The 12,775-nt window shown below is 40.5% G+C and overlaps 1 protein-coding gene across 14 annotated transcripts in view; it reads left to right on the forward strand.

The window, feature by feature from the left end:
* The window catches only part of NEK10 (NIMA related kinase 10), a 230,833-nt gene extending 219,760 nt beyond the window's left edge, over nucleotides 1-11,073 (forward strand). For all 14 annotated transcript variants that reach the window (XM_040480008.1, XM_040480012.1, XM_040480014.1 and 11 more), the window contains 3 exons: nucleotides 503-555; nucleotides 641-696; nucleotides 5,028-11,073. In XM_040480008.1, the coding sequence (XP_040335942.1) occupies nucleotides 503-555; nucleotides 641-696; nucleotides 5,028-5,076 (158 nt within the window). In that variant the 3' untranslated portion in view covers nucleotides 5,077-11,073. The remainder of the gene's footprint in view (nucleotides 1-502; nucleotides 556-640; nucleotides 697-5,027) is intronic.
* The last annotated feature ends 1,702 nt before the right edge of the window (nucleotides 11,074-12,775 follow it).

A 12,775-nucleotide genomic window follows, 5' to 3' on the forward strand; every position in this document is an offset into this window, starting at 1 on the left:
TTTCCCTTTAGGCAGTCATAGGAAAGGGCCAGGTATTCCTTGTCTCTCACTGTCTATTTCTGCCTCCCTCTAAGAATTCATTTCCTTTTTAGCACATATTTACTGGTTTTGCTTGTAGATTAAGGAGAATTTCTTGATCGGAAAACTCACCAATCAAGTAGTTTGCGTTTGGAATACTCCTCACCTGTCCTTAGTGTGCACACACACCCACCCCTCTAACAAAATTAACCGATTTATACCCTGTGAGATGCCCCTATACCTTTGTGTACTATTTGCGTATTATTTTGTGATGGTCGCCCCAAAAGCAGCCAGTTATTAAAGGAAGAGAAAGAAAGAGTTTGAATATTCGAAGCAAGACAATTTGAAATGTGCTTATAAGTACTCCTCTTCCTCATGTCTAAATTCACCCTGTTTTCACTACAGTTGAGTTGTAATCGCCAATAAAGTCTAACCAAGAAAATATGAACCGGAGTTCAGACTTTCCATAATCTATCTATTTCAGGTCTGTGCACCAGCTTTGATTTGGAGGAGGGAATAACGTATGAACAGATGCAGGTGAAGTTTTTGCAGTGCCTTTGAACAATTTTATTTTGTTGCTTTTAATTCAATACTAACCTGATTTTTTTTTTTTCAACTCCAGACTGTGATTGAAGAAGTCCTAGAAGAAAGTGGCTATTACAACTTTAAATCTAACAGGTGAGATCTGGAATTTTCTTTCAAATGTGACAAATCAGTTGAGATCATTGGGTGTTAGATCTGATTTCTCTATCCTGGATTCCAGAGATTTTTTTTTCAACTTTCATTTTAAATACTTCTGTAAAATATCTTGGCTTAGACTAGATACAACCATGGGGAGAGTATATGTTGCCCATCTTTTGTATGGAAGCAGCTGCTGTTTCTGTGTTGAAAAAGAAAGGGTGATAGCTTAGTGGTAATTTACTCTCCTAAAAAATAAGAAACATAATGAAATGGAAAGGCATTTCTAAGCTTTTTTTTTTTTTTTTAATTTTTTTTCAACGTTTATTTATTTTTGGGACAGAGAGAGACAGAGCATGAGCGGGGGAGGGGCAGAGAGAGAGGGAGTCACAGAATCGGAAACAGGCTCCAGGCTCTGAGCCATCAGCCCAGAGCCTGACGCGGGGCTCGAACTCACGGACCGTGAGATCGTGACCTGGCTGAAGTCGGACGCTTATCCGACTGCGCCACCCAGGCGCCCCAAGCTTTTTTTTTTTTTTTTAACTAAACATTTGTTCCATTCTAGTAGAGCTGTAAACTCAGATTTCCATCACTGAAATCTACCCATCATTTGTATAGAATGCAGGGGCGAGGGAGGGAGAGAATACAACTAAACAAAGAATCACTTCTGGTGAATTTAAGATATGTTGGTGGGAAAGGAATTTGTTGTTATATATTGCCTCTTGATCACCATAAGTGAGAAACCTCAGTTTACTGGAGCTATGTATTATCTTCTAAAATAACCACTATTGGTGCTTTAAAAAATATACTGTTTTCTGACTTTTGTCCTGTTCTGATTCCTGCCATTTACCATTGGGCACAGTGTTGGGCACAAAGGTTTGACTACAATTAGTTTACTTGAGAGGCAATTCCAGGAAACGCTGGTAGGGGAGTGAAGAAATAATTCAATAAAGGTTTCATTTTGAAGCAATTTACCCTTGTGGCTGATGGGGGCTTGATCCCGCTGGGGAAATCTGAGAGCTGGTACTGAACATGTACCTCAGTTATCCCGCTCAAGGGCTGAGGCAACCCGGGTATTTGTGGTCCGGTTTCCATCCGTCATTGTTTGCGGCCTTTGCCCAGAGAATGTTAGTTCCCTGGCATTTCTGGCCTTCTGTAAAGGTGGACAGAGCAGACTCCAGAGGCCAGAGAAATCTTCAGGAAAAGAAACGCAGGTGCAGGCAGCTGGAAAGTAGGCCGGCACGCCGTGAAGTGGCGTGGATGAGGGGAGGTGGGCACTCACCGCGTCTGCCATCCGAGTTGCCTCTTGACTTTTCTAAGGAGCCCCTCCTAACAGACCATCACGTTGATCGTAAGCAGCCACATCCACATTCTGCGTGGCTCCAAGTCGCTTTAGTTTGTTCTCTCAAAGTGGCCTTTCATGCCTGAAGGAGCTGCCTTCCTTTCCAGCTGGTGAAGCTATCTTGTGACCACTATTTAAATCATTCCACTATTGGGATGAGCACTGGGTGTTGTATGGAAACCAATTTGACAATAAATTTCGTATTAAAATCAATCAGTCATTCCAGAAGTCATCTCCAAAGGTATTAGCCATGGTATGAGAACGAGGCCTCGAGAGCATTCTGCGAAGGTTGTTATATGGAAATCAGATTCTTTTTTGAGGTTATTTCAGTCTCCAGCTTTTTTTTTTTTTTTTTTTTTTTTTAGTTTTCCTATTACAACAAGTTGTTCGTATGAATCACACAGTTAAGTTTATTCAACTGCTTGTTCTTTGGGCTTGATAACATATTTCCAAAATACTACCTTTGTAGATTTAGTTCTGTTGTGATTTATAACTACAGAGGTATGATGAGTACTTCTCATTTTCCAAAGGTATATTATTAATAGAAATCACCATCTTCATAATCACTCTTCTCCCACCTTCCTTGGAGAGATTTTGAATTTTCATTTTCAATTTGGGTGGAGTACATCCAACTTTCCATGAATAGAATGAGTGTCTTTGTTCCTGACTCTTAGCCCCTTATTATTTTAAGTGCCTTTGGCTTAGAGTGGGGGGCAAAAGTCATTTTTGTCATGATTTATCTACATATGCTCAGAGACTCAGGATCACGGGCCATGAATGGCTTCATACTTTGGCAGAAAATAAACTAAATGTCAGTGAAAAACCAGGTGTGTAAGGAAGTTGGGAAGCTCATACAAGAGCTCTTATTTTTCCCTAAAAAATTTAGTCGTAGTCTTATTTTTAAATTCGCTTTTATCCTTTTTAAGTTCTGTCACTAAGTTTTAAAAAATCCAAACATTATTTCTACTTTCAAAGATGCACTCCTGTGTTAAAAGACATCGCACATTTTGTTATTACGATGAATAGATGATGAGATGCCTCATAACAAAGACCAAAAATTATTTACAGTTTTATTCAGAATAGTGAATAGACTATGGAGACATGACTTAAATGGTCAAGTTCAAGCAACATACGTTGGATAGGACATACGTAAAATATTCTTAAAATGCTCCAAAGTAAAATGAAGCAGCAATTTAAAAATTCTTACAGCCATGATATTCCCTTTTCATCTTCTAATAACAATGATAGAGTATACCTTGAGGGAAGACTCCTCACAGTTTACTAGTAAAAAGAACCCTTAGTTGTGCCTAAACTACTTGTTTATGGGTGTTCCAAATTAATTACCCAGAAAGTCAGCTTCCACTTAGAAGCATCTAATAGTTCACAAGCTAGAAACACACATAATTCCAAATATGAATCAAATCAGCCATGTCAGTGATGATTTTTCTGTAGTCAGAGGATGGAGGATGCTAAATATCACTGGACATGTACTAGTATGTATGTATGTATTGATCTATTTATTTTGTACTAGTATTTAGAGTCACTGGAGTGTATTCCCTTAATTGGTTCCATAGACTAGCCAATATTCTCACAGATGCTAATAGATGTTCCCTGAAAAATAAAATTTTGTGATCAAACATATCTGGGAAACTGTGAAAGGACAGTTTTCCATTTTCAGAGGATGGTGACACGCGTTACCATATCACAGAGTCTGAGATGTGCTGTAAGGAAGAAATCTGTTGGCCTTGTTTAGCCCAGTGTTTCTTCAATCTTTCACATGTGGTTGGAAGTGGGAAACATTGCTTTAACTCCCCGAAAGTCACCAACACCTGCCCAGATCTGCTGTTGCTCTCCTTGCCATTGTCATCATCATTGCAGAATGTTACTAGTGATCTTGGTCAAGCACCACACCGAGAAGTGCATACATAGTTTCTGTATGACCGAAGTTTACAACTTCAGACAGTCTGTTCAAACTTACGTCAGCAGCGAAAGCATGAAGCCAAGATATAGCATGCTTTTAGCTTCGGCCGTAGAGTGACCATTTAGTCAGGGACAGAGAGATACCATTATCAGACGGACAGCCTCAGGATGAAGCCATTATCCATCTCTTAGCTCTCTTTAGGGACAGTTTCTGCAACTGTTTAAATAAAGGGGAGACTGCTTGGACAGTTGGTTCGGAAGACCGTCTTGGGCACAAAATGCTGTAGTAGGGAAAGGAAATGGTAACAGAAAGAGACATAGCAGCAAGGAGCCCTCAGCAAAATGGGGAATCCTTCATTTCTGGGCTTCCAGGAAGAGGAAGTAGAATGAGTTGAGAGGAAGAAAGTAGTGTAAAGAAAATGAAACGAGGTCAAAACAGGCTTGGCCAGCCTGAAGCACACTGTTTTCTTCATCATTTGCAGGATGTATGATTAATTATATTTTACATTCATAAACATTTAGCTTACTTACCAGAAGGAGACAGCTTAGCATGACTTAATATTATCATTTTTGTTTGTGACAGTAAAACTGCTTGAATCCTGTGAGTGAATAAATGGCAAGCATATCATCCTTATATACTTAGGGGCACATATCACCATTTTTAACAATGCAATCTGTATTGAGAAGTAAAATTCGCAAGATAAAAAAAATCTGCGCTTTGCATTGCTTTTTCCCCCAATGAACCCGTAACATGTAAATTGTGTTTAAAAGCACAAGCTACTTTGGGTGTTTATTTTCTTCTCTCAAGGGCTATCATTTCTAATTGAGTTTATAATTTGAGAAAGATCCAGTTAGCACTGAACTTCAGCAAAAAGGTGACTTTCTAAAAATCCCCCATCGTATTTTGTTTTAGAATCATCTTTTCTTCACGGTGATTTATACAGACACACACACACACACACACACACACACACACACACACACACCTGAGCTACTGCTTTTGAAATTGAATGTGTGAAATCAAATATGTGTGACTACAGCAAACTCTTTGCACTTTTGAATCTTCTAGATATCACTCCTATCCATGGGGGACCAAGAATCACCCAACCAAAAGATGAAAACCCTGCATTTTGAACAGACTTGGTTTTTCCTAGTGAAGCTCAGGTTCTGGACTTCAGCTCAACCAGATGCCCAGGGATTGGGAGCTGCTGGAAGGGTGTGGAAAAGAAAAGACCGAGCTGCCATGGCACCTGCAAGGCCTCTTTCTGGAGGTCCTGTGCTAGGTTACGTGGCCGCAGCAGTGTGGGAAGGCTCTGCTCCTCGCATCCAGCAGGCACGAGAGGACAGGGCTCTCGGCGTGCTGCTGGGAGAAAATGCTGCAAAATTCATCTGTGGGAAGAAAACTCGCTCCTCACAGAACTTTTCCTCCACATTGAAAAACAAGAGAAAACAAAACACACACACAAAAAGTCATATTTTTCAACGGAATATTTTATATTTAGAGTTGCCGAAACTACGTTTAAAGGCATCTAGCCTTCCATGTATAAAAATAGTTTTAGAGAGAGAAAATTACAGGCCCCAGAGTAATAATATATTGGGTGATTCACTGTATTCCCCCATTTTTTTTATTTTAAAAGAAATTCAAAATAGGTGATTGAATTTTATTGTTGTTTTTGTTGTTGTTGTTTTAAGGAAAGGATTGGTTCTCTCTTAACCACTTGGGTGCTCGTGGTCTGAAGACGGTAGACAGTATTTGTAACCTTGCACAGCCTCTGGGAATAACTGTCAAATTGTCGGATGTAAGCTACACTAATAGAATATATTGCTGTACAATGTCTATATACATATAGGAGGGGGGGAGGGAGGAGAGGTTTTGATTAGGCTAATGCTTTGCTGCTAATCAAACTTATAGTGTTTTTAGAGCACTTTGAAGACTTCATGGAATCTATGAAAGAGATGCAATATTCCTTATTCTAATTCCCTTCTTACTAAAATTAGCCCCATTGTTTTACAGTTTTTATTATTTGAGAATTTGAAATGAAAATAAGCTATATAATGAAATATAAGTCCCTTCTTTATTCACCGAGACATCCCTAAAAACATAAGAAATCAGAACGCCAAATAGTGTTTCGTTCCCTTGTAGGGAGACTTTATGGTGAAAATTCTCTAGATTCTTATTAGGCTAAAATCTCTTCAACTGGCTTCTGTTCACTGGTGGATCACCAAGACGTGCCCTTATTGCCAGGTCAGACTGCACTTCTAGCTGCTTAAAGGGCATCCTAATTCTATGTAATTAATCATCTGAAAGCTGGAATTCTGCTTTTTAGTTACTTCTCACTGAGTTCTGGTATCTTCATTTACACTGATATGTTTTTAGCATCATTGAACAGGATTTAGTTCAATATATTTTACAGTGACTGAAACCTAAGAACCTTTTGTATAGTCTGGAAAATCTCGTAATATGAATCCATACTATTTTTACAATTTGTACATCCAAAACTTAAAAGATATCCAAATGTCCTTTAATGCCTTTGAAATTGCCAACGAATCTTTGTCTTTAAGCCAAATTAATGATTACAAATACACTGTGATTTTAAATAACAGATGCAATTACAGTAATGAAAAATGTCAGTTTCCGCCTTCAAACCAATTCCATCCGTATGTGAAATTTATGTGTAAAATTAAAATGCTATGATTTTGTTGACTTACCCAGGTAAAATTTTATTTCCATCCCAACTGAATTTGAACTTGCACTATTATTTTTTGTATCTGTTCCTGTATGGAATGGGCACCTTTCCTCACTATGTAGGAGGCACAGGCCTACAGGGGCATAAATTGTAATTGTGATAGAAGCCAACACCTGGAAAGAAACCAAGCTGTGGGTGAAAGTTTGAACAATAAAGTTCTTTCTCAAATGATAATATATGCTCAACAACATTTAGAAGAGAAGAGTAGTCAGAGGTCACACCTTAGTAAAAAAAATTAAAAAGAAAAAAAAAGAAATGATTTATTTAAAGGTGTTTTCAAATGCATACAGTTGCCCTTATTGACCAGAAAGGGAGCAAAATGTTTCCATCTATTTCTTTTAGACCATAGAAGTGGCATTTATTATTCTAGAAGCCAGTACGGATTAACAGAGATAAACACACGGATGTCCTGTTCAACAGCAGCTTTAGGCCTGTCACCTCTATGCTGACAGATGCATTCTTTTGCCAAAGTCATGAATGTGTTTTATTTGATTCTCTTCTTAAACTACCAGTCACTGGATCCACATTCTCCCGGTGCAAGGGCAGGCCTCCGAGAGAAAGTTAGGCACTGGGAAGGGATCCCTTTTGGGTATGGAGTCTCATCCCAACAGTGATGTTACCTTTTCAAAAGCCCTCACTTTCTAACTCTCCAACCAGGAGTCCCCTGTCGTCACAAAAGAACAAGAATGATCATTTTGTTTTCACTCTGAACTGCGTTGTAGTGCAAAGAAGTTGTGGAGTGTAATCGGCCTCATAGTTCTTTCTTGATTACATTTAAATTTTTTCTTTTTCTCTTGTATATAATTGTTAATTATTTGTTGTGCAATGAAATCCCCGTCTAACTCTCTGTCACTGAATATTTGTATAGTACAGAATCTGAATCAGTCTTTTCAGATCACTTTGGATACACACATGCCTCAGTTAACTGTGTTTTGATCTACCAACGCTGGACGTGTGCACTTGAAACCTGAATTTGCTTTTTAAAAGCAGAATGTTCCATTTTCAGGGAAGTGACTGCAGCAGTCACATGTGCTGCCGGTTGTTAACCTTGTCTTCTTCCAGATATTTGATATGTAATTGGAGGTCCCTAAGGAATAGTAACGTGGACAGTGGACCCAGTGCTCATGGGCGAATTTCAGGACCTTGCTAGAGAAAGGCTGTTTGGGCATAATGTGGACACTTGTGTGGCACCGGGCAGTGTGCACAGCGTGGGCATTCTAAAGCAGACCCTAATTAAGAAATGCTGTTATGCAGTTAACCCAAATGATGGAACTGAGTGGGAGTCAAGGTCTTCTTAGAGGTACCATCTATGGCTTATTAAATACCATGAATTTTGATGATCAAAAACAAATACAGGACCAGTTGACTACATGCAGTTCCAGCAATAGCATCAGTTTTTCACCACTCATATCTAAGATGTGTGAGGGCAATGATGTGTAGTCAATTCCGTCAGTATTAATATGCATAGAATCCACATCCCTCTGGTTGATTTGCTGAATCGCAAAATATTTTTATTGCTATTTCTCTCTCTTCTTTGGAATGACGAGGGACCATGTGCAGTAAATATGTTGGATTCCTTTAGAAATGGCTTCGGCTTCTGTTGGAAGGTGGGAAATACTTCTTTGTAAGGTACTTTTATTGTTTGCCTTTCACTTTTTCTATGGTGTGTATTCACAATACAGAAATCAGCTGGAGAGGCAATGCAAAGGAATCAGGGTGAAGCACGTCTTCAGCACCCCGGAGATGCAGCTATCACGTACTGACCTTGTCTCTTGGGGGTGAAATTCCATCAAAACATGAAATTCTTCATGTTCAACAACTACATGTGATAATAAGTATATTTTATGTACCTTTATATCTTCCAGATAGTATCCTTTGATGGAAATGGACAGGGTTTGGGATAGATTATTTTTCCCACTGAAGTGTGCTGCTTACCCTTAGACGCTATTTTTCATATTGATAGGAGGACACAAATGTCTCAGGGAAACTTTGCGATAAAGAGGTTCTTATGTGTGTCATTGCAGTTAAATTGCATATTGTAAATATGACTGTTATGCTTGATTACATTCCTGCCGTGATGTTGCTTTGAGATCTGCAACAGGGACAGGAAGGATTTTATGATTTTGACGGAGTGACTGATGGATATTGCAGATTTACAGGTCCTCTGGGTCCATGGGCAACAGTTGTTTTCAAAATGAAGATCACACACCCTGGGAGTGTAACAGCATTGTTGGGATGTGAGCTATGTTTGATTTTTTTTTTTTTTACTACATATATGTAGTAATGAACCGATTTTTAAATTTAAAAATTCATTGATTTTTATCCTAAAAGTGAACTCTCTTCTCAATTGAAGCTTGAATATTATTTCTCAACCTGTAGCAAGTGGCCTCTTTTTCCCATTTCCTACTATAAAGCTCTGCTCTGTACCCAGGAATTGTATTTAGAGGTAGCAGACGTGCATTCGTTATAGCTAATATGTGACTGTTTAAAGGCTGTCATTTGGAGGTAGCTTCCCTTTGTTTCCTCCGAACAGAGATAGAAGTTTTGTTGTTTATAGAAAACCAGGTAATCAGCAAGTCTGGACAGATGCTTGGAATTGATCTGGTGAGCTCACAAATGAAAAATGAGCTGACGTTTCTGCAAACATGTCATGAACTAGTCCCCATAAAACAAGCAGAGAGAGGTTTGGACTAGAATAACAAACCAAGAGGAACCAAAGCTTTAAGGCCTTAGCACCTGTAAGTCAGACTGCAGAGGTCACTTAGAAAATAATATTCTTAATCCGTGATTCAGTTCTACGTTTCAAGCACCACTTGAGTCAGAATTCTGGAAAGAAATAGAACACTTACGAATGGCTATTAAATTTTAGCTTTCCTTGCCCTTCATACAAGTATGTTTACCTCATACTTCAGTAAATTTGGAAGGTAATGGAGCTGGTTTAAGGATACCTTATATCAAGAAGGAATGTGTGAAGTATTTGTATGAACCCCACATAGCATTGAGGGAGGCATATAAATAGAAGTACTCAGAAGTGAAGTCCTAACTTGTTAAGGATAAAAGATGACTCTTTCAAAGAGGTAGGACAATCTACAAATAAAAACTGAGCAGTCACAGGGCAAGTGGAAGGCAAGGGGTGTCCCAGAGCCCGGCATCTCCCAGCAGGCCAGTCACAGGATGGTGGGCGGTTGGCAGGAGGCCAGGCAGTTCCCGATGCCTCACTGATTCCTGCCTCTGAGTCTCCTGGATCAGGTGTCTTCCCCCACATGCAGTTACTGATCGACTGATCACTGTCACCTGTGAGCTGAAAACCCCAGCGAGTAGCAGATGGGCCCCTAAGGCTCCCTAGTAACGTGTTGGTCCAGACCTTAGGACAGGGTCCCTGTGAAGCATTCTGAAGACATTAGGCTCCTCAGGGACACAGTTTTGTCTTGTGGTTCTGCCCTCTGCCACTGGTACCACGTTTGCTTCCCCATCTTTCATCCATGGCCTTAGGCCTGTTTTGTTTGACAAAATAAATTTTACCAGAAATGTGTGTGGATGTTCTATAGATAAATGCAGGCAGATTTGAATACACTTACACTTGGCTAGATCAGAAAGAAGCATTTCAAGGTATTTCAGTTGTTTGCAAACAAACCAGTTGATAATCAGGCTACGGAAAGATGCCATCGTGTTGCTCCTCCAAAATGGGAAACAAAAATCACTCCAAAGGACCATCTTTTAAGTGCATTCTGTGTACTGACATTTAGTGGATCAAAACTGAGTTACGATGCTTCCTGTATTCTGTTGTTCCCGGTGGTGAGTCTGTGGCGATCAAAAAGGACAGAGCTGTCCTCTGAGAAAAAGTACAGCCCCTAATGTCATGTTGCCCAGAGCTTCCGTGTTCTGGACCACCACAGGTCCTCAGTGCCCACAGAATGGGAAAGTACCTTTCATTTGCTTTTTTCCCCCTTAGCTTCTAGGAGCAGGTCCTTTTCTGTTCCGGTCCCACCCACAGGCCTCTCTGCTGTCTGGCCCTACCTCCACTCCCATTCCTACCGGAAGAGCAGACTGTTAGAAGGTTACCTGCAGGGAGCCCGCGTTGTTAGAGGGAATGTTCGGAGTTCTGTGGTGGTACGTGGTAGGGAAGGCAGAAGGATGATGGACTTCTTTCTCTGCACATGATTCCATCCTCCCCAAACTCCAACAAAACCTCTGGTGTGAGTGTACTGAGACTCTGAAGTAACGAAGTTGGGGGCCCTGGAAGAGAAGAGAAATGCCATGCCTCTATGAAAGATTTATATAAAAGATGCGAGCGGCCTTTATTTTTGCTATTGCTTAAATATGCTCTGTACGATGCTAAAGAAAATTAAAAATGAATTTTCAATCTTATGGAAAAAGAATCTCTCTTTTGTCAAAGGTTTATAGCAAATGGTCATTGCTTTTCCCTCACCAGCTGTCCTAAATCTCTCCTTTATGCTTAGAAGCCTTTTGATTTCAAAAAAAGTTCCAAAAAGGTGATCGTATATACGTTTACGCTCAAATATGTTCCGCAGCTTTAATTGGTGGCAACTCTGTGTGTCCCCAATGTTGAATAGTGAGTACTTCAAAACTTAGTGCCTTAAAATGACAACATTTATTATTTCTCGTGAGTCTGTAGGCCAGCTGGGTGTTCTGCTGACCTGAGCTGGGCTTGGCTGACTTCTGCTGGGCTCCCTCATGTGCCTGCCTGGTCAGCAGACTGGTTGCCTGGTTCTGGATGGTCCCGATGGACCCAGTGGGAAAGGTCAGCTCTCCTCCATGTGTCTCTCACCCTCCCGGCAACCTAGTCCAGATGTGTTTTGTGGCAGTAACAAGAGCCAATGCGGAAAGCAATGACCCCCTTGTCGAGACTCTACCTGCATCAGATTTTCCCAAATCCTATTGGCCAAAGCAGATCACATGGGCAAATCTAACATTAGTGTGGGGAGGTACATCAGGTTTTTATTGGCGTGGAAAAAATTGCTATCAACTTAGCAGTTAGAAACAACAGAAATTCTGTGTCTTGAAATTTCTGTAGGTCAGGAGTTTGAGCATGTTTTAAACAGGGTCCTCTCATAGGCTGGAATCAAAGTGTGGGAGGGGGGCTGGGTGTCACTCAAACCTTGGGATCCTCTTCCAAGATCATGTGATCATTGGCCAACTTCAGTTCCTTGTATTTGTAGGACTGCAGTCCTCAGCAACTAGAGGTCACCTGAAGTCCCCTGCCCCACGGCCCTGCCCATAGACAGTTCACATCAAGGCAGCTCGTTTCTGCTGGTCAGAGTTGATCTCTTTCTCTCCCCGTTGTCAACTAAGAGAGTTTTTATAACAGAACCAAATTAGGAGAGTGACATCCTGTCACCTTCGCAGATTCTAGTTATTACAAACAAGTCACAGACACAGCCTGCATTCAGAGGGAGGGGATTATACGAGGAAATGGGTCACTGAGGTCACCTTAGGGGTATGTCTGCCACGGAGTGCAATGCTAAAGGGCACAGATATAGGGAGATCTGGACAACTGGGGCCACGGAATATGAAATATCACAGTATCAACATACCTGGAGAGGAATTATGTGAAGTGGTCTCATGAACATGACCTCAGACTATAGGGCCTGACTTCCCGAACATTTCCAGTCCCCATCCCAGGACTCAGATGTCTCCAGCAGGCTATTTGAAGACCAGATCTAACCCAACCAACAGACCCACAAACCTGAGTCACTGGCATGAGAAGCAGGAATGGAAATTGTTCTTCTAGAAGCCAGAGAGGCTTTCGGGAACACCACATCCTTCAAACTCTGTGCGGGGCGATCTGCTTTTCTCATTTCAGTTCTTTACCAAATGGGAACAAATTGATTGTTCTTGGTGATTATGTTTCTACGGCAGAGAACAGGAATTAAAGAAGCGAATCATAGAGTATAGCTGGATATAGCTACAAGCTGCGATCTTAAAAAAATACATCATAAGCAATGAAGAAATGAAAATGTCGCCCAAATTTTAAGATTCCATCCCTCTTCTCAAGATTGAGCACATAATTTATTTTGCTCTTTATATAAGCTTTATATGAAGCTGCCCC

The sequence above is a fragment of the Herpailurus yagouaroundi genome, unplaced genomic scaffold (assembly GCF_014898765.1).
Source record: "Herpailurus yagouaroundi ecotype Mexico unplaced genomic scaffold, PumYag 159, whole genome shotgun sequence".
Classification (NCBI taxonomy): Eukaryota; Metazoa; Chordata; class Mammalia; order Carnivora; family Felidae; genus Herpailurus; species Herpailurus yagouaroundi.